Raw genomic sequence first — 19877 nt, 5'->3', positions numbered from 1 at the left:
CATACATGTTTTATTTTCCCCCATTTAAATGTATATTTTTGGGGTAATTTTTGTGTCTCTGTGATATCTAGGTTTTGGAGGCGACGCAGAAGCTGAGCAGGTATTCAAGATGGAAAACAAGCAGGTGACAGCTCATCAAAACAAAGGCTATGTCCCACTACTCAGACGAAAACAAGGACCAGAGGAGAATGGAAGTGGCTTCGCGAGTCAGTTTACCAGGTGCTCCAGACGTTTCTGTGACCAAATAAAAATTCCTCACAAACTGCTGCCTAACTTACCCGTAGGCGACCTTTCAAAAAATAGCTTTTATATTTCTAACTTCTTGCTTATTTTATGTGTGATATGAAGACGAGTGCATAATGTAAATGATTAAAAGAATAACATACTGCTGTCTTTATATGAAGCTGGAGTTCGGATTCCTTAAATATGAGCCCGAGTTCAGTCAGTGGAATACAGTTGGTTGTTTTTCTCTCAGGCTCGGTTTGGATTGAATTTCACACTTGTCAGAACTGTTAAAGGCTGCTTGGTTTCCGACAGTTTGGAGTTTCTAATTTGCAGCTGAGTGCTTTTTCCTTCTCACTAAACCCTAATCCAAATCAATTAACAATATGAACAATGTCTGCATCCATTCATGGGCACAGCCATCACAAGTAGTCACTTTGGTATGACACAAACAAGGTGGTTATTGTTTTCAAGGTATTTAAGCTGTTCTTTGCCTGCTAGACTTGTTTAAAACGTCACTGTCAAGACTAATTGCCTATTTTATTTTTTTTTAAGTGTCTGTTACAACTTAAATTATTCTTCTAAGGATTATTTTTGAGCTTGGATATTGTCACTTTTTAAAATTCCTTGTCAGTAAAGATCAGCTGGGTTCTCGAGTTTCACACTTGCTAGTGATTTTACTCACTTATCTTTTTAATGAACAAAGTGTAGCAGTGGCTGAGTGCTCGTGTGAGATGAGCACCAGACTTGGTAACACGTCACCACAAAGGGTCAGTTGGCAAGTGAACCTCTGCGTTCTCATGATAGCAGTTCCCAAACTATCAACACGGGTCATTTGCTATAAATTCTGATCCGATTTTTCTATGAGTAAATTACATTTTGTAGTCTTTGACAAGAGTGTTGGTTTAAATCATTGATGTGCAGTGACTTTTACAGAAGGGCAAGCAGAGATGATGTCATACATGTTAATCTGAAAGTGCTGGTGGAGCCAGCACCTGTTCAGTTTGCCTGTTTTATTAAATCAGACATGGCAGGAGCCATGTTCCCCCTCCATTAGCATTGCATTGCTTGCTAAAGAAGTGATTAAAATGATCTTTTATTGGATGCTGGTCAAGGGTATCAGTAAGAGAGAATTTATCATAAGTGCTTGTTTACTTGCTAATGCTAGCTGTTTCCACACAACAGGCAAATGGTAGCTGATCTCAAAAGCAACGAAAGCAGAGCCGCAGGCAGCTTGTCCTCAATTTGCAAAAAACAAGAAAAAGCTGCTTGTTTCCCTGCTCAGTCCACTGTTAACAGGACACAGACACACCCATAGACTAAAGACATGTTATAGATTTCATGGAAATTGAAGGCAAGTGGAGTTGTTCCCCCTCCAGATACTTTAGCCAACTGTGGCGACAAGATGGCAGTAATGTAAAGATGGAAGCAACTGGATGAAAGGTTTTGACAGAGTGCTGCTTGAGGTAAAAGGAGATTGCTTTCACTTGGTTTTAACTGATGCGTGGTGTTTTTGTTAGAACTCACAGGGAAAGCACAGTTTGCTTTGCTTGCCCTGATGGAACCTCTGTGCTTGAAACTATGTTCTTGTGCTAATTCATAGACTTGCCCTCTGTATTCTGCATTTGAAAGGCTCAGTTGTAGCACTTGGGTTATCACCATGTTGGCTATTAAAAGCCATGGTTGTCTATAAAGCGTATAGTTTATGGATGTTTTATACATGCATCACACAGCCTCAGCTAATAGGTACGAAGTAACTGACAAAAGTTTGCTTTATAGCATCCACTCTTTGAGAAGTTTTGAAACTAAGTTTTGAGGAGTGAAATTCTCCAAACTGGTTGACTTGTTTTTAATAAGACCTCCACAGTACAGTTGTCACAAAGGGAGACATCCTCTATAAAGGCCTACTCTGTTTATTAAGGCTGTCTTTAAAAAATAAAAATGCTTTGTATCTTATTTTATTTAACATAAGCAATACCCTAAAATAAGCTAATAGGCCTCTCTGGCTTTTTATTAGCACTGTTTTTGTGGCATATTTAAGCTTAGGGTTTAAAATCTCACAATCTAACTACAGCACATGTGCTCACAGTTTGCCAGACACCAAAAGTTTGAATGCTTCAAAAAAGAATCACTAAAGCTGATGAAGATTTGAATGGGTACATGAAGCTGAAGATCAGGAATTTTTCATAGCGAGCGAATGGTTTAGTTTAGGTTTGTCTCCATTTATGTCCATAGTGATAGCAGAGCCATATGTTTTAGTTTTCCAGAAATCTCACAGTGAGAACGCAGGATATCATCTTTACATGGAAACTAGGAAGCTAACTTCAAACTCCATTAAATGTCATGAATCCACTCTGATACTTACTTTGAAACTGAGCGAATTTAGGACATCTTTAAGTCTCAGTGGTGCTGCAGTGTTTGAGCTTAGGAACCAAGAAGAGCGAAATCGCTAATGACGTCAGACTTGAGAGGTCGATGGGCACGGACCCATCTTTGGAGTCAGGCTCACTCCAGGAACTGTAGTGTTAAACATTATTTTTGACTCCACGGGTTGTTGCTTGTGCCAGTCTTTTTTTTTTTTTTTTTTTTTTTTTTTTCCCCTGAAACTAAATATGGATGCAAATGCTCTGCTTTACTATTTACTTGGCCACAATAAAAAGCATGTTCACTGCATGAACAATGAAAGTAATTTTGTAAATCTAACAATATCCTCAAGAACTAAAGAGTGATTTGCTTTTAGGCATTAATCAAATGTCTGCTTGGTAAAATTTGGAGCCGCTTCCATTCAAGCTCATTCCAGCTGATTTATCTATGATCACTATTGGCTGTGGCTAAACGTAGATTTGGATATATCACTGTTTACTGCAGCACTGCAGATGCCCCTCCGTCTCCTCAATGCCACTTCACTATCTGTTCTCCTGAGTGTGCCACTGAAGAGCTTTTCCTGCAAGCTCTGTGTGAGGAAGACTCGGAGGATGATTATACTGAGGCAGACCCAGTGCTAGACGACTTGCATTTTAGACGAATGCAGCAGACACTTCATCAGACATCTGCCAATCTGCATTATGACCGCTTCTTACCCCAATATTGGACACCTGAAGAGGAGGTTCGTGTACGCAGGATCTACCTTGGCTCCCAAAGACGTCCCTGGTATCATAAAATGCAGCGCCTGAGGTCTGTCTCTTTTTATCATTCAAAGCAGTGTTAACAAAGAAATATGCTTAAAACTAATACAAAACAATGGTAGAATTGCAGTATTGTACTACTTAAAGCTGGAAATAATTCATGGATTGCTTTGCAAAGCAGAAATAAAATAATGGCTGCCTTTACTGGCTTGAGCTTAGTTTTTACTTACATTAAACTCTAACATGAAGATGTGATGCTAAAATAACCAAAAGTGTGACGCAGTGGTGGATTTATATGGCAGCTGTAGCAAACTAAATATTAGTTTGCTAAGCACAAGGAATTAGCTAGCAGTAGTTTGCAAGAATAATAATGTAATTTAAAGCTGATCTATGATTTTGCAGTGTATATTTTTTTTAATCCCGTTTTTAATCCTTCATTGTAAGACCTGTGTCTATAAGGTCTGCTGCTAATTGTGTTGCACACATTTCATATATTTGCTGTTCTTTTCTTTGACTGTAGCCGTAAAGCCTTGGCTTTTGCAGAAGAGTTTGACGTTGACTTCGTATCTGGAGAGCCCCAGAAGCCTGAACACAAGCCTGAACTTTTGCAGCTGTCTTGAAGAGCCGTACATAACAAGCACACGATCATAACAATCCTAACCACAAACTGGATTGAAGCCTTTCCACACATTTACAAATATCCAGCTAATGAGAAGATGTTAAAACATGTACAGTTTTTCTCATTTATTGTATGAAATTATCAAGATCATTGTTTTGGGTTTTTTAAAACCACCCAAATGTTGTATCTGCCACATTGCTGAGTGATGCATTTGTTAGTTTGTTCACATTCTTTATAACATGAGCTGTGCCTTCAATTTATTTTTATTTTTTTTTCAGTTTACTGTGTGAATGTCATCGCTTTTGAAAAATAAAGTATGATGCCACAGGTCAAGAAACTGCGTGGAGTATTTTATATGCAGTACAAAAACATTTTGTCTGGTGTGTGTTAGTGTGTGTGAGATGGGTTTGAGTGGCTGTGGTCTTGAAGTCGTGTGTATTACAAAAACATGGTCTCATTCATACAGCACCTCTTTGTGTTTTGTGGTCTAACCTCTTATCCTGACCACTTTTTTTTTTTTAATTTATGTTATGCAGCATGTTGCTGGATGCTTTATCAAACCAGGTCCACTACATGTAGGCACACAATGTTCTTCAGTCTTCATATCTGTTTCTCTGGTTCTTTAGAGCCAGTCAAACCCAGGTCAAGCCTGAGAGACCAGTTCAGGTCAATCCTGGCTGGATTTGGTAAGTTCCAAAGTTTTAAACATAAAATCGTAGCAAAAATGTTTGAGGCCGCTTTGACGTGACTGCTTTATTGCTGCTTCATCCAGGTATGCTTTTGTTTGCATTCAGGTTGTAAAGAACCAAAATAATGCCACCAGAATAGTTTCCCTTTTCATGAAGGTGGAGCGTGTGGTGCACATCACCTCTATTAATTTTCTGGGCACAGGCTTGACAGTGGAATTTATGACAGGACTGTTTGTAATCAGTCTTGGTTCCTCCCATCAGATTACGTCATTGTTTTGATAGACCACCTTCTAAATGCTGCTGTAAGTTATTTGAATGTCATGTATGACATCCTCTGTTGCCCAGAGCAGTGTTATTACCTGTTATGAGTCATGACTGTTGTGTTATCCAGACAGCAACATCTGTTACTTTTTTTTTTTTTTTTTTCAATACTTTTGCATTGCTTGACTGGCATGCTACATTCGTGCTCGCACTTCGCTGAGGATTCTGTCATTTCATTGCAGAATGTGCTGCTACAGCTGGCAGAACTGCACCCTGTTGTGTATACGTGTGTGTGTGTGTGTGTGTGTGTGTGTGTGTGTGCGTGCGTGTGCATGCAAGCAATGTGGCTGTTATCATGCATACCCTGCTACGTGGTGCTCAGAAGTGTCACTTTCATGCAATATGAAGCTGCAGTGTAATCATATAATGTCATCCATCATTGTTTAAGTGCCTTGCCTCCCGTGTGTCTGAACCAGGAGCAAATCTCTCAGTGATATCCCCATGGTGTACCCTGTGCGAAAGGCTCCTGATGCAAACACTAGTCATGATGAAAGTCAGGACACCGGATTGACAAGACTGTGGAATCAAGACAACAGAAGGAAGTGTAGCGTTGCTGCCAAGGATGCCGAAGCTCAGTGGCAGGATGTAAGTTGATGCATAAATGCTGACACAGCAATATTTTTCACGGTCCGTTTGGTGTTTTGAAGCTTTTGAGCATTTTTGTCATCAGATGGTAATTGTAGATCTTCACATTTTGCTTTTTCTGCACATTTAAATGACTCCTCTTTCGTATTCTTATAAGTTGAAATTTAAAGCTTATTTTTGACATTTCATATTACAAATTCAAGATTCGCTAAATTAGACACTTGTTGTAAGAGAATGGCAAATGGAGTAAGAATATTGACAGCAGCTCCTGAGTTGGGAAGGTCCTCGGGTACTAAGGAGAAACCTGAGAGGTAAGAAGGTGGGGCATGACATAATAGAATAAATAAATAAAAAAACAGCCTGTAGAGCAGTAATAGAATAAAAATCAACTTTATTTTCATTGGACACGTTACAAGTGCAAGGCAACGAAATGCAGTTTGCATCCATCTAGAAAGTGGTTTTAGCAATAATATGGTCGTCTTGCTCCTGAAATTTGGATAAATCATCTCTTAAAAAGTGGAAAATAGTTGAATGTTTAGAGATCAAAAAACTCAGTGTGTTAAGAGCATATCTGAATATACTCATGCTGGTTAATAGTTACTGTATTTGTAAACCAAGAATGCAGATGTGGTCTAAATTGAAGTGGCTTTTTGGGGGGGTACTTTTTGATAAGTACACAGGCAGTGGTGTAGTTGGTTGATGTTGTGCATTTCTTTCAGGACTTGAAAAAGTGGAAAACCCGTCGTAGGAGCACAAAGTCTGAACTTCGAACTAAATCACAAGACAGAGAGCATGTAATGGATAAGATGATCAACGGGTCTGTGACAACTATTGAGAAGAATGAAGCAAAACTAAAGTATGTTTGTGCTACAATTGTTTTTAAAAAGAATAAATTCTTAAATATTTTTAAACAATGCCTAATGTACAGCTATTTGCAGTGGCATGAAAGAATTTTTTTTACTCTTTATTCATTTATCTTTGGCTTATTTGTTTCAGATCATCGATCAGATAATAATAATATTAGACAAAGATGACCTGAATAAACACAAAAGGTTTTTTTTAATAATTTAATTTATTAAGGGCAGAAAGCTATCATAGCAAAGCTGGCCCTGTGTGGAAAAAGTAAATCATGAATTGTGATTAATCGCATTTATTTCAGAAAGCAGATTTCAGTTTCACTGAACTGGGCTGTTGCTGCTTCAGGACATGGATGACTTGCTGTAATTGATAGAACCATGAATTCTGCTCTCTACCAGAAGATCCTGAAGCAGGATGTCCGACCATCAGAACTCAAAACCACTTGGGTTATGCAGCAGGACAGTGATCCAGACATACCAGCAAGTCCACCTCTGAATGGCTCAAAAAACCAAAACAAACCATGAAGCTTTAGGAGTGGCCTAGTCAAAGTTCATTCTTAAATAATATTAAACAGGACAAAAATCCTCCAGTGTGACTGAATGAAACTTATTTTGCAAAGATGAGTGGGCAGCAATGTGAAGGACCCTTTGCCAGTTATCACAAATACTTTATTGCAGCTCTTGCTGTCAAGGGCGGAACAACCAGTTAATAGATTTAGGGGGCAACTACTTTTTCCACACAGAGCCAAGTAGGCTTGGATAACTTTTCATTTAACCTTAATTCATTTTATTCATACTCTGCTTATATTTGTCTTATATTAATATTTGTTTGATATGAAACATTTCACATATGCAAGAAATCAAGAGGTCAAATACAGTTTCACAGCACTGTACCTTTTTATAACTGTATATATACTCGTGAGTTGTGATGCCTGTCCTTCCTTCATGTTTTCTGCTACCTGTAATCCTTCGGTTACTCTTCCCCTGCATATTAATACCCCAGATACCAGCAGTCACCTTGGACCAGGAACACAGCGCCTCGTCCTTACTCAACAACTTCTCCATCAAAATCAAGCTCTGATCTCCGGCCACATACTCGAGCTCTGCTGGCCCGCAGCTATGCCACCGAGGCACCTTTCAGCCCCACGGTTCCTCTTAGCTCCCAGAGCTCAACCCATGCTCAAGTAGGTTTACACTATTGAGTTTTACCTCCCTGATGTTAATGAGAACCACACACTGTTTTAATAATGGGATTAAAAATGCTTATGATTTTAAAAAATTTCTTGAGTACAGCTGAGTTGTGAAAAGTGTTATAACCTATTAGGTGTTTTTATTATATTGCCAGATGGCATAACTGTTCTCATTGTTGGCCCTTTCCTCTCAGGGTGGAGCAGTGGTTGTCCCTGATGGAAAAGTCTTGGGAGAGGAGATCCACTTTGCCTCCACGGCTTTAGATGAAGCAAGAGTTGGCATGCCTTCTCTAGGCTTTCCTGTGATCTCTCAAACCCAAGTGAAATCCCAGAGCAGCACAGCTCCTTTCCAGTCCACCTGTGAACTTTCCCAGCCACAAAATGGCCTTACAAACCAAATCTCCACTCATTTTACAGCTTTACAGCTGAACGAGACCACAAATTCTAAAAGCAACAAAAGTCCCACTTTATCCATGTCTAGTGAACGAAAAGCATTTTTTTATGTTCATCCGGAGCTTAAAACTGCTGGTGAGGATTTATCGCATCAGAACGACAACTCTCAGGAAGACGGACAGAAGTCCTCTTGGCAAGCAGCAGCAGAGCAAAGCACAGCCCCGCAGACTCCAGGCGTCTACAAGTTCTTGCCCAGAACTGTTTCCTGGTCTGGCTCAGCCAGCCTTCCCCGTGGTTACCGTCGGTCTGAGGGCTCATCCCGTCTCTCTTCTGCTATCACAGCCAGACCCTTTGGGACCAAGCAGTCCAGAGTGTCATCACTGCCCAGGATGTACAATGTGAGTTCACTGGTTGCTGCGTCTGTGGCCCTGTTGCTCTTTAAAAAGATTGGTTTTATCACACCGTATCCATTTAACTGCATTAATCCAGCCTAACACCCATCTTCCTCCTCAGCTGACTCAGTTTAAATATTAACAATGTCACTGTCAAACCTGCAATTCATTCAGGTTTTTGATCAAGCTTAAAAACCATGTTTGGGCAATTATAAGAGCTGAAAATGCTTATGGTGATGAACATGGATGCCAGGAAACCTTGGGTCTAAATCCAAACTTTAAAAAAAAAAGTGTTATTTAATTTTTTGCTTAACAGAAAAACATGTCGTTCTGACATTATTTTACAGTCAGCCTGTTATTTTTCTGGCTAAATTGCATTTTAGTGTCTGACGTGGTGTACAGGGATTTGTTAAGACAGCCTAATAAGCTTAAGTAAGTTGGTGTAATGAGAGCATTGTGTATGTATGTGTCTGTCTGTGCACACTGTTTGAGCTAACTTGTTACCTTTTGTTTTGATTGCCTTCCTCATTAATAAAAGAAGTGCTGCTGCACTGCGGAGTTCATTCCCAGATTACACATTTCTCACGAATCTGCTGGTTTTACACATTTTTAAGGCCCTACTTTAACATTCCAGCGCTGCAGATTCTGAGCACATCTTGTTTTTCTTCATCTCCAGGTAGATGACAATCAGGGTGTGCTGCTGAACAGTGAGAGAGAGGATTCTCCATCTTCACCATCTCTGAAAAGACAGACTGCGACCGCCCAGCTGAGCGGTCCGTATCAGACCAACCAGGGGAAGCAGACTGGTGCAGGACAGGAAGAGCAAGTGACTAGCTCCAATCTTTCCAGCCAGACCTCCTTTCAGAGCAGTGGCTATTACTATCGACCCTCCATTCAAAGCCAGATACTGCCTCAACCTTATTCAAATCTGCAGTCTCGTCAAAATAGAGGCTTGACCTTCTCAGCTGATGGAAGCACAGATCTTCCAAAGGTATGCTGGAGTATTTTTGAACTTGTAAGATCATATCAAATCAATGGCATTTATGTGATTACCCACTGCTCTGTAGAAAAAATGAATGAAACAAACTCCTATAAAAGTTTGCTGCCCTATGGCCAAGTCTCACTTGGAAATGAGATTTAAATCTCAATTAAACTTTTCACCTGGATAAATAAAGGATGAGGAGGATGATAATATAAAATCAGATTTAAACTGGCTGGATCTGGACCAGTTCTAGAGCTGCTGCCATTTTCAAATCACTCCCTCAACGTCACTTTCTGACCCCCTGCAGTTATTGTGTAGTTACACTATGGACCCCAGACTTGTGCAGAGAGCAAACATCAGCTTCTGTATCGAATGTACTTGACTTTCATGAACCTGGGCTACAGTGAAAGCTAACAGCAGTTTTCAGTGGAAAAATCCAGTTTCCACTCTCAAAGTGCATTAGTTCAGGGGCCTGACCAGCTGCATGTGTGCGGCTCTTTTGTTTCTTTGGTTTTCTTTTTGTTGTTGTTTTTGTTTTGTTTTTTCACTGTCCCAGAGCTAGAGCATTGACAGTCTGCTCCTGGGGGTTTCCTCAATCTTTGTCCAAGTTGGAAGGTCACAATTTTACACTAGACAATGAAGCCAATGCAGAAACATCTTAAACCTGCATTACATGTGAAAGCCACCAGGTGGCAAAAGCTGTGGTTGCAGAAAGACTTTTGGTCCTATAGATGTCTGGGAAAGCAGCTTTCTGTCTTTACCTCTGTAAACAGTTTCCTGCGGAGTTTTTGACCCAAAATTAGTTTGACTTATTTTGGGTCGTCTTGGGAGGAAAAAAATGTTTAAAAAATTGAGAATTATCTGTGGTATGATTATTGGCTAATGACTTGTTTGACAGGTTGCACATTTGTGCACTTTCCTCTTTGCATCTATCCAAAAAACAACGGTGAGACTGCTCATCCCAAGGCTTTAAAATGGGGCTTGATGGGATGTAGAGAACAGCCATGATGGCTACATCCGTCTTTTATATCATGAAATTAGACACTTGGAGAGGGATCGTAAGGTGTAATGAATGATTGTTCTCATTAAATAAGCTCAGTGACGACCAGAAAATTAACATTTTGGAATATTGGGAAATGTTTATGTTCAGACATTTTGACTTGTAGACTGGTGTCATTTATATCATTAGATAAGGTTAAATGGTGTTGTCATGACAACTTCTGAGGTCACCCCCCTTACTTTTTATTTTTTTTATTTTTTTATTTTTTTTTAATTACCATTCACTACAGTGTTTCAAACTTAAAGCAGCATTAATATGGCATTTCTGACCGTAACTGGTCATTCAGTTTATCCCTTCCTTACTATATTTGTGTAGCGGGCCACTCAAGTCTCTAATTTCCACTAGGAAGCATTCGACATTAGATCACACGGTGTCACCTTTACGTGTGTGTGTGTGTGTGTGTGTGTGTGTGTGTGTGTGTGTGTTTTTTCCGTTTCCAGGTGGATCACAGTGACATGAGAGTGAGCCTTACTCTTAAACCCAACAGTCTAGCTGACTTTGGTTTCCATACTCACTGGGACTCGACGGGGGTGAGAGTTAAGCTCATTCAGCCCGGTAAGACTCTTGTTAAATGTAACTCTGGAGTGCTGAAGTTTTGTCACAAGAACAGAGCGTTACATTTAGCATCTTTGTGTGAGACAGGAACAAGTCAGTGACAGATGTTTTCTTTTTTGCTTTTTATAGAGGAAATTTGCTCTCACAGGTTAGCGCTTAGAGAATAAAACGGTAACAGATGACACTGACAGTTCAGGTCACAGACTAAAAAGGCATCAAATTTGTTAGTGGGTCGATTTTTGTTATGAGGGAAATTGTATGCAGCAGAAGGGGAAGAGTGCAGAATTTCAAAGCTATTTTTTATTCTGGTGGAGGGGGAGAGATGTCAAAACGGCTACATTTTGATTATGTTTTCTGAACATGGTAATTATGTATACGGTTACTTGTAGGGAAGAGAAAATTTAACCTAGGAGTTTTACAGTATTTGAGGGCTTCTGAGCATCAAACTACCAAAGTGATTTAAAACGCAACCATGAATAATGAATTGGACATGAGAGAGGTGTCACTTACTCGCTGCTTAGTGGCCCACTTTCAGATAGGAACAGTTCCTACTGTGTTTCTCACTTCATGCTAAGCAAATAATTTCTGAATTGGCACTTTCGTTTTTTCATGTTATGCCATACTCGTTTTCATCTTTCTTCATTTCTTCCCTCAGGCAGTCCAGCCGAGCTCTGCCAGCTGCGTGTCGACGACGAGATCGTGGCCGTCGATGGAGCTGCGGTGGCACACATGAACTCAGACCAGTGGAGGGATAAAATGTCATCTGCCCTGCAAACCGGCAGTTTGACCATGGACATTCGGCGCTATGGCAACAAGGGTAGGATATTGAGTAAAAGCGGCTCTGTTTTACCACCTCCTGAAATTATTAGCGTGGTCTTAGAGTTGATAGCTAGTTGTTTTTAATTAGATTGGAGCACCGGCGAGGGGACTCATCACAGCCAGCCAGGCCAGAGCAGGGTGACCCTCAATCTGACTGCTGCTTCTTCGCCTGTCCTGATAGGGTGCCCTGATCACCATGCCAACAGTGCTGCCTTTCCAGACACACAAGTCACACAAGGGTTCAAAAGCAATGGGCACACAGACAACGTGAGCACTATTTTAGCAGCTATCACAGCAATTTAAAAAAAAAAAATGATCAAAGCTCTTCTTATAGTTTGTGGTGTCTTTTTTTTTTTTTTTTTTTTTTTTCAGGGTAAAGTCATGGGTGGAGAACTTTGTGAGACACATGGGACAACCAGAAATAAAGGTAACACCAAGCATAAAGTGTGTAATCGCAGTGATATTTTAAAAAAACACTTCCTCTAAAAATAACTCGGGTGTAATATGTGTAATTTCTCACTTTGTCCACCCTTCCTCTTCATGTAGATTGTAGTACTATTATTAGAAAAAATCAGAAAAGGAGGGCAGAATTTTTCAGGCAGCAAGGTAAAATGGCAGTTTGAACTTCATGTGAAGCGGCTTCGGTGGCTGGTGCTTGGCTTGGTTTGAATTGTCATTAGAATTAAATACGCATTTTTAGTATGCTTGTTTTTTTTTTTGTTTTTTTTTAAAGAATATTTAGGAGATGCTAATTATAAGGAATCAAAAGATGCATGGTGATTAGCTGATTGCCTTTTACTAGATAACCACTGTGATAACATCAGTCTATTATACTTTATAGCAGTGCTTTAATCAGAGCAGCGTAACCACAAATTACACCAAAGTAAATCAGCTATTAAAGGATTTCTATAAATTGCTGTTCGTTGTACAGTTTGTTCATGAAAAATCGCAGAAGAACTGAGGGCAGGGGCGCAGACTGTACTGCTTTTCACAGTGATTGGCCAATTTTAACCAAACAGCCACAGAGATACGGCACTGATCATGTCCAAAATATAGAGACCACAATAAATATAAGCCTATATTAAGATGATCTCCTCTCATTTCTCAGTTTTTGCATTGATTTCCTCTTAGTTCCTATCAGGTGCAGGAAGGGGTCAGGAATTTGAGGCATTTAACAAAATGACAATGATGCAGCTTTGCAGCCATCATCTTGAAGTCATTGCAGATGAATAGTTATGTAACAGGTTTTCCAGGACCGCATAAAGTCCTGTGGAAAGCCCCATGATTCAGTAGCTTAGAATCATCTTAAGCAGCAAAAACTTGAATTCATCGTTTTGGGGATGATATTGGTCTCTCAAATCATTGTGGATGAACATTGGTTCAGTTCACTTAAGTATGAAGGCGTTTGTTTATGCAGAGGTCCCTCAAGGTCTGACCACAGCCTCTCAATCAAGTTAAGATCTGGACTTTGACCAGGCCTTTGCAACACTTCTTTGGCCGTGGTCTCATATTTGACTCTAGAAGAGTTGAGTGAACTCGTTGACTGCGAGGTGCTCAGCTCCCGTGGTTGAAAAACAAGACCAGCACGCCATCCTTCTGTGCTGATGTGCTTGTGTGTTTTCATGCGTTTAGTTTTCACCAAATGTTACACTGTGCATTGTTGCCAGTAGGGCTGCTCAATTAATCGAATTTTAATCACGATTACGATCTGGGCTTTCAACGATCATTAAAAATGACTGAGCCGATTATTAGCCCCTCCCTCATTTATCCGCGACACCTTAAAGGCCGGTCCGTGAAAATATTGTCGGGCATAAACCGTCCGTGGCGCAAAAAAGGTTGGAGACCGCTGATTAAGAGGACCCGAGGGAAGCTCGGAAAGCTAAGCAGAAGTTATTTGGAGAGGAGAGTGACTGCCGTTGGTTGAAAAGAGAGTTTAAAAAAAAAAAAAAAAAAAACTTCAGTGGTGTTGCACACTATTTTATATTATTTTTTTAAAGTCATTGTTAACCCTTTAAAGCCGGTCAGAGCAGCACGCTCCGTTTTGCGTAACTATTTTTAAGAAGAAGAAAGTGTGTACATTATTGTACTTTATTGAGCCCCGTGGGGAAATTGCTCTCTGCATTTAACCCATTCACTCAGTGAAGCAGTGGGCAGCCATTGGGCGCCCGGGGAGCAGTGTGTAGGGACGGTACCTTGCTCAGGGGTACCTCAGGGTAGCTGTTAAGGGGAATCGAACCCCCGACCTTCCGATCATGGGGCAACCACTCTACCTACTGAGCTATCCCTGTAGAACCTGAACCGTGTAAGCTAGCGCAATAATTTGTTTTGCATATGAAACCGGAGGAGTTGTACTTACATCTTATGCCATCAGCTTGTCCTCGGTCACGGTTTCCTTCCACATATAGCTTTGCAAAAATTGCATAAAAAGCGCTTGCAGGAACAAAAACATAATATTCCAGAAACACGCTTTGCCGATCCTATCAGCTGTTCGTAACACTTCCCACAGTGAAATGATGCACCTGCTGTTTTCTTTGCAAATTTGCATCATAGGATTGTTTTTTTTTTTTCCTGCAGTATATAAATTTTGCTGTATCTCCAAAATAAAACTATGAAGACACTCAAAATAAATTTCCTGTTGTTGTAAACTATTTTTTGCAACTTTATTGTATTTAAAGTTTTGAGGGATAAACCTCTTAAATTTCTCCAAGTAGAAATATATGTAAACAAAACAAAAGCGATTTTCAATTTTTTTTTTGTAGTTTATTGCACTTTTTTGCAATTTATGTAATTACTATGGACTTAATGCATACATTTATTAAAATATGGGCTATAACAGTTGTATTGATGTATAGCAACTTGAAATGCTCCCACAAATGGCACTACAGCATGTAAAAAAAAAATAATAATAATAATATAAGCTCTGGTGGACTTGGTTCCATAGTAGGTCTTAAAGGGTTAAATAAATATCGTCAAATAATCGTGATCTCAATTTCAGTGAAAATAATCGTGATTATCATTTTTGCCATAATCGAGCAGCCCTAGTTGCCAGACATCTCCACTTTGGTCTTGTCTGTCCAAAAGACATTGTTCCACAAATCGTGCGCTTTGTTCAGATGCAGCTTTGCAAACCTTTGGAAGCTTTGCTCTTAGAGAGGAGAGCATTTCTCCTGGCAGCTCCTGTAGAGTCTGAAGATGCATCTCTTGGGCTTTTTGCATTTTCTCGGAGCATTGCACGGTCTGACCTTGGGGTGAATTCACTGGGATGTTCACTTCTGGGGAAATGATGGCATTGTGTTAGCACACTTCAGTGCTCCAGACCTGCAAACTGCCAAAACTTCTGCTTCTGTAAAGGTGCTCACACGTGCTGGTTATCCGTCAAACAAGTGCAGTTGATCACCAACATCTGCTGCTGCTGACCTTTTCCTAGTTTTTTATAGGTCTGTATGTAGTCCTATGAAAGTTTTTAAACTTTTTTTTTAACCCCCCCCCCCCTTTCATATAACTATGTGATGTCTGTTTTGTTTAAGCTTACCATTATATTTTATGGCAGCTTCTATACTTTAATCATATACCAAAGGTAAATGGTAAATGGCCTGCATTTGTATAGCGCTTTACTCAGTCCTTAAGGACCCCAAAGCGCTTTGCACTACATTCAGTCATTCACCCATTCACACACACATTCACACACTGGTGACGGCAAGCTACATTGTAGCCACAGCTGCCCTGGGGTGCACTGACAGAGGCGAGGCTGCCAGACACTGGCGCCACCAGGCCCTCTGACCACGACCAGTAGGCAAACACGGGGTTAGTATCTTGCCCAAAGATATTTGTCATGCAGCCAGGAGGCAGCCTGGGATCAAACCACCGACCTTCTGGTCAGTGGCTGACCTGCTCTGCCACCTGAGCTACAGCCACCCATGGTACATCATGATGGTTCTTTTAAATATATCGAGAGTACTTCCTCACTCATATGTCCCTTCAGCAACCTGCAACCTCTCTCCTGGCTCCTCTCTCCTTGAGATGCATTTTGGAAATTAAGGCATCCCTAAATAATGACACACTGGAATTGATTTCAGACAGGAGGCGGAGGAGATGAGGAGGCACAAAACAGAGAAATGAGAAGAGCCCACTGTGTGCAACGGTTCTTTATGTTGTTTTCATTGTTTGATCAGTAACTTTCTGGCACGAAGACTGATATCCTCTGCTGTCCTTTGTGGTTGTTGATGATTCTGTGTGTCCTACGATGGCTTTTCTCTTCAGGCTGTGCAGGATTCAGCTCGTGGGTGTACTTATGTGGTAAATATTTGCACTGTGTGTAGCTGCTGTTGCGATGCTAAAGACCCACTGTGTGTCATGCTGCATCATCAAGCAAACACATCAAATTTGTGCTTGCTTTACCGCACACTGTGATACCTTTCTTGCATTTACAAGTTCTTGAGGCTTTGTTCTGCAGCTTCTTTTTCAGAATTTGCAGTGCGGCATCTTTAGCTGGGGATACATTAGCAGAATAGTGTGCTGAATTTTGATAAACTGTCGGCATGTTGGCCCTGATCATTGGAGAGTGATGATCCTGAATGAGTGGTGAGAAGTGTTTAATTCAGTCCTACTGGTAAGTCTTCAGTGACCGGTTTGGGTCTTTTTTTTTTTTTTTTTTTTTTTTATATATATATAGCTTGTCTGGGATTGGCCAGATGAAGGCCTCTAGCAGAGCTTTCCTGACTGAAGCAGGAACAAAATCAAATATCCACTACATTTTTCTCCAGTCTTCCTTAATCTTCTAATGTGTCCCCAGTAATTGCGTCTGTTTAGACCTGCATGATGCTACTCTACTCTAGGAAAAAACAAAACACTAAACAGGTCCTAAACTATTATTCTCTCTCACAGGAGGGTCAGAATCTGCGATATCTGATGTAAGTTTCTGTACTATTTAATTAAAGGATGTGCACAGTCAGAAATATGTCACCTGCGTGTGTTTAAAGAGTTGATGTACTGCAGTGTGATCACGTTTGAACTTACAGTCTGTCTGTGCATCACCAGCTCCAGGTGCCATCGCTCAGCCCCCCCTCATCCAGCTGGTCTTGGGACCTTGAGGAGGATCGCAGGAGACAGGAGAAGTGGCAGGAAGAACAGGAGCGCCTCCTACAGGTGAAGCCTCTTTCAAACAGAACTAAGGAGCATATGCTTGAAGTTCAGTTCAATTTTATTAAAGTGCTCTGGTGTTTTTGGATTTGTTTTTAGGAGAAATATCAGCGGGACCAGGAGAGGCTGGAGGCAGAGTGGCGAAGAGACCAACGAGATGTAATAGACCCCAAGAATTCAGGGGTAATGTCGCTTTCATTTTACAGCAGTTTTTATAATAGTTTTTTCCTTAATAAGGCACCAAAGAAGGGAAGTTTTTTTTTTTTTTTTTTTAAAGATCCTAATGTATGACATTTTACTACATTTTGAGATTACACTGGTTACACTATAATGTTGCATTTTCAGTCAGCAGCTCTGACACTGACACCGCACTGAATTATTTTGCTCACTTTTATCAGTGTTATATTGTTTTTCTTTCTCTAAATACTCTACACGTACAATATTCATGTTTCAGAGCCAGAAAACCTTTGAGGTGACCTCTGGTGATGTGGGCCTCGCCAGGACCCAGCAGCAAGAGAATGCAATGCCGAAGAAAACCAGAGAAGAAGAGCAGAGCACTGATGGAGAAAAGCTGAAAGAGTTGTTGGGGCCAAAACGGCAAAGTAATGCACACGAAGTGCAGAATGAGATGGTTGCCCAACAAGACTGGTAAATAAAGCTTTGCTTCTTTCTTAATGCTGCTCTTATCCATGTGGTACAAAGAGCATGTTTATTACAAAGAGTCTCATCTGCAAAACGTTCTAAAGCATTTTTTAATCATCATCACTGCTGTTTCTGCTGTGCCTCCTGTTGCTTTTGCTGGGCCTTATTTCTGCTAATGCTGTACCTAAGGGCTGATGGCTCATGTGGCTTTGCTCAGCTGTCCCCTGCACACAGGTCAGATCAAGCCTGGTCCAATTTCCACTGTATTTGTAGTTTTAGTCACGCAGGTCCAGGTTTTGCACACCACTTCAGTGATTTTTGTAAATTAAGCTATTATAAAGGTAGATAATTGTTTGTTTTTTCTTTTAGAGAAAAACACTTTTAACAAATGCTTGATTTATGACTCAAAGCACAATTTCTTAAAAGAAATAAAAGAAAATCACATCAAAATATTGTGGACTTGAATTAAAAATTGCTCTCAGGGTTGAATAATGCAGACTTTCTTGTTCCCATAGGACAAAGTCCTTGTCTTCCCCAGTATTAGCTGGGCCTCACAAGTATTCTAGAGGTGAGTTTAGCTCTTCCTCTTATATTATCCATTTCTGTGTTGGAGATGTACTTCTCTAACCCGTTCAACGTGCTTTTGTTCAGGGGATCAGAGTAAAAGAAAAGGACTGTCTGTGGCCAAGGCTGAGAAAGAAAGGCAGCAGATTTTAGAGGAGATGAAGAAAAGGACTCAGCTTCTGACTGACAACAGCTGGATACGTCAGCGCAGCAGCAGCTTTTACAAGGATCCCATGATTGTTGGGCTTCCTCTGAAAAGGTGAGACCTCAGCCAAGCTGCATTTAAGATTGGACTCATTGCCCAATGGCCTGTTTTTCAGTCCGTGTGTTTCCAATTGTTCTTCTACTACTGTGATTTCTTACCTGCAGATATGACTCTCTGGATAATCTTGATAATTTGCGTCAGCCCCAATCCTCAATCTATAGTTACCCTCGACCACACTCGGCTGCTGCAGGTTACGTTACACCGAGTAGGAATGCCTCTTCGCGATACAGCACTGGATCAGTATTATCCCTGAGAAATCCTTACATACAGTCCTGTCATCAGGCCAGGTACACATCTATGTAAACTACAAGCTTTAATCTCTTGTACATGTACTTAAAAAAAAAAAAAAAAGGTCTTTACAGACATTTTTGGCCTTACTTGGTTACCATTTGCCTGCCCCAGGATGGTCAATGGCAGGAGGAATTGCTCTGTCTGTGGGCGTATCCTTGGTAGTAGACCAGCTATGGTCATAGAGGCCCTTAGTCTCTACTTCCACCTTGGCTGTTTTCAGGTGAGAGGGTTTACCTGGGTTAAGGTGCAGTCACAATAGCTCCAATACCTGCAAATAGCTGCAACTGCTCCTCATCTCTAAGGAAACTATTCCATTTTTGACATGAGGTCCTTCAGTTTTTTATAGTTAAAATGTGATCAGAGTTCATGGTTGGCCAATAGAAACACGGAACTTATTTTCTTATAGTTCAGTCACTTAAACTCTGAACGCAACAACAATGGAACAACAACAAATGGAAACGGCAAATGATGCACAAAACACATGATGACTTATTAGCAATAATTTCTGTGAATCTGCATACAATGCTGCAGAATCTGTAGGCAAGAGACAAGAAAGCTGCCCCTGCAAGACAAGAGACTTGGTCCTGATTTCTTATGTGTTGACCAAAGTTCTCATAATTTTGGAACTTTAAAGTTCAATACTGCCGGAGTGTAGGATTTCCACCACAGTAGTGGATCTATTTTAATTTTTTTCTTATTTTCTGCCCTATGGTAGATGCACATATTTTATTTTATATTTTTCTAAAGAGGTAAAGTTTCGGACTTAGATATGCATACATGTGCAAGTTATCCCTGTGAGCTAAATGCTCAGACTCCTCTAAACTTTAGATTTATGACCCCTTTTTTTCTAATCTATGATCTCATCTGGGTATCTATCATCTATATGATAGATATATGATAGATTTATGATAGATATTATGATATGATAAAAGGTATATCTTAATATGGTGATATCAAGCACACAGCTCTGGCTTAACAGAAGCCATACCCATCTGCTGTTTGAATCTGTTTGCGAGGGACAGCCTATCAGAAGAAAGTTGATTTAAAGGGAGAGGCGCTAAAATGACGTGTTTTATGCAGAGGCCTAATATGTACATGACTTATACAAATTTTCAGTTCTACTCCAATTTTCAGTTTTTATTCTTGCGCCCTACTTAACATAACAGG

The 19877-nt window shown here is 40.3% G+C and overlaps 1 protein-coding gene across 2 annotated transcripts in view; it reads left to right on the top strand.

Moving 5' to 3' along the window:
• Positions 1-19877, top strand: part of LOC146583433 (LIM domain only protein 7-like) — a 35128-nt gene that overhangs the window by 13614 nt on the left and 1637 nt on the right. The window contains exons 9-28 of one of the 2 annotated variants that reach the window (XM_085271533.1): positions 72-219; positions 4593-4652; positions 5393-5561; positions 6281-6417; positions 7422-7602; positions 7803-8399; positions 9070-9384; positions 10876-10990; positions 11646-11807; positions 11898-12076; positions 12182-12236; positions 16694-16719; positions 16847-16954; positions 17048-17131; positions 17403-17596; positions 17780-17824; positions 18106-18158; positions 18242-18413; positions 18524-18706; positions 18822-18930. In XM_085271533.1, the coding sequence (XP_085127659.1) occupies positions 72-219; positions 4593-4652; positions 5393-5561; positions 6281-6417; positions 7422-7602; positions 7803-8399; positions 9070-9384; positions 10876-10990; positions 11646-11807; positions 11898-12076; positions 12182-12236; positions 16694-16719; positions 16847-16954; positions 17048-17131; positions 17403-17596; positions 17780-17824; positions 18106-18158; positions 18242-18413; positions 18524-18706; positions 18822-18930 (3092 nt within the window). The remainder of the gene's footprint in view (positions 1-71; positions 220-4592; positions 4653-5392; positions 5562-6280; positions 6418-7421; positions 7603-7802; positions 8400-9069; positions 9385-10875; positions 10991-11645; positions 11808-11897; positions 12077-12181; positions 12237-16693; positions 16720-16846; positions 16955-17047; positions 17132-17402; positions 17597-17779; positions 17825-18105; positions 18159-18241; positions 18414-18523; positions 18707-18821; positions 18931-19877) is intronic. The other variant, XM_085271541.1, reaches the window with a different exon arrangement.

This window comes from Mchenga conophoros, linkage group LG1 (genome assembly GCF_057382185.1).
Source record: "Mchenga conophoros isolate Kocher_MC1m ecotype Shallow Benthic linkage group LG1, M_conophoros_male_GT1.1, whole genome shotgun sequence".
NCBI lineage: Eukaryota > Metazoa > Chordata > Actinopteri > Cichliformes > Cichlidae > Mchenga > Mchenga conophoros.
Note: the sequence above shows the minus strand (reverse complement) of the source record. Positions and strands in the feature narration are given on the sequence as shown.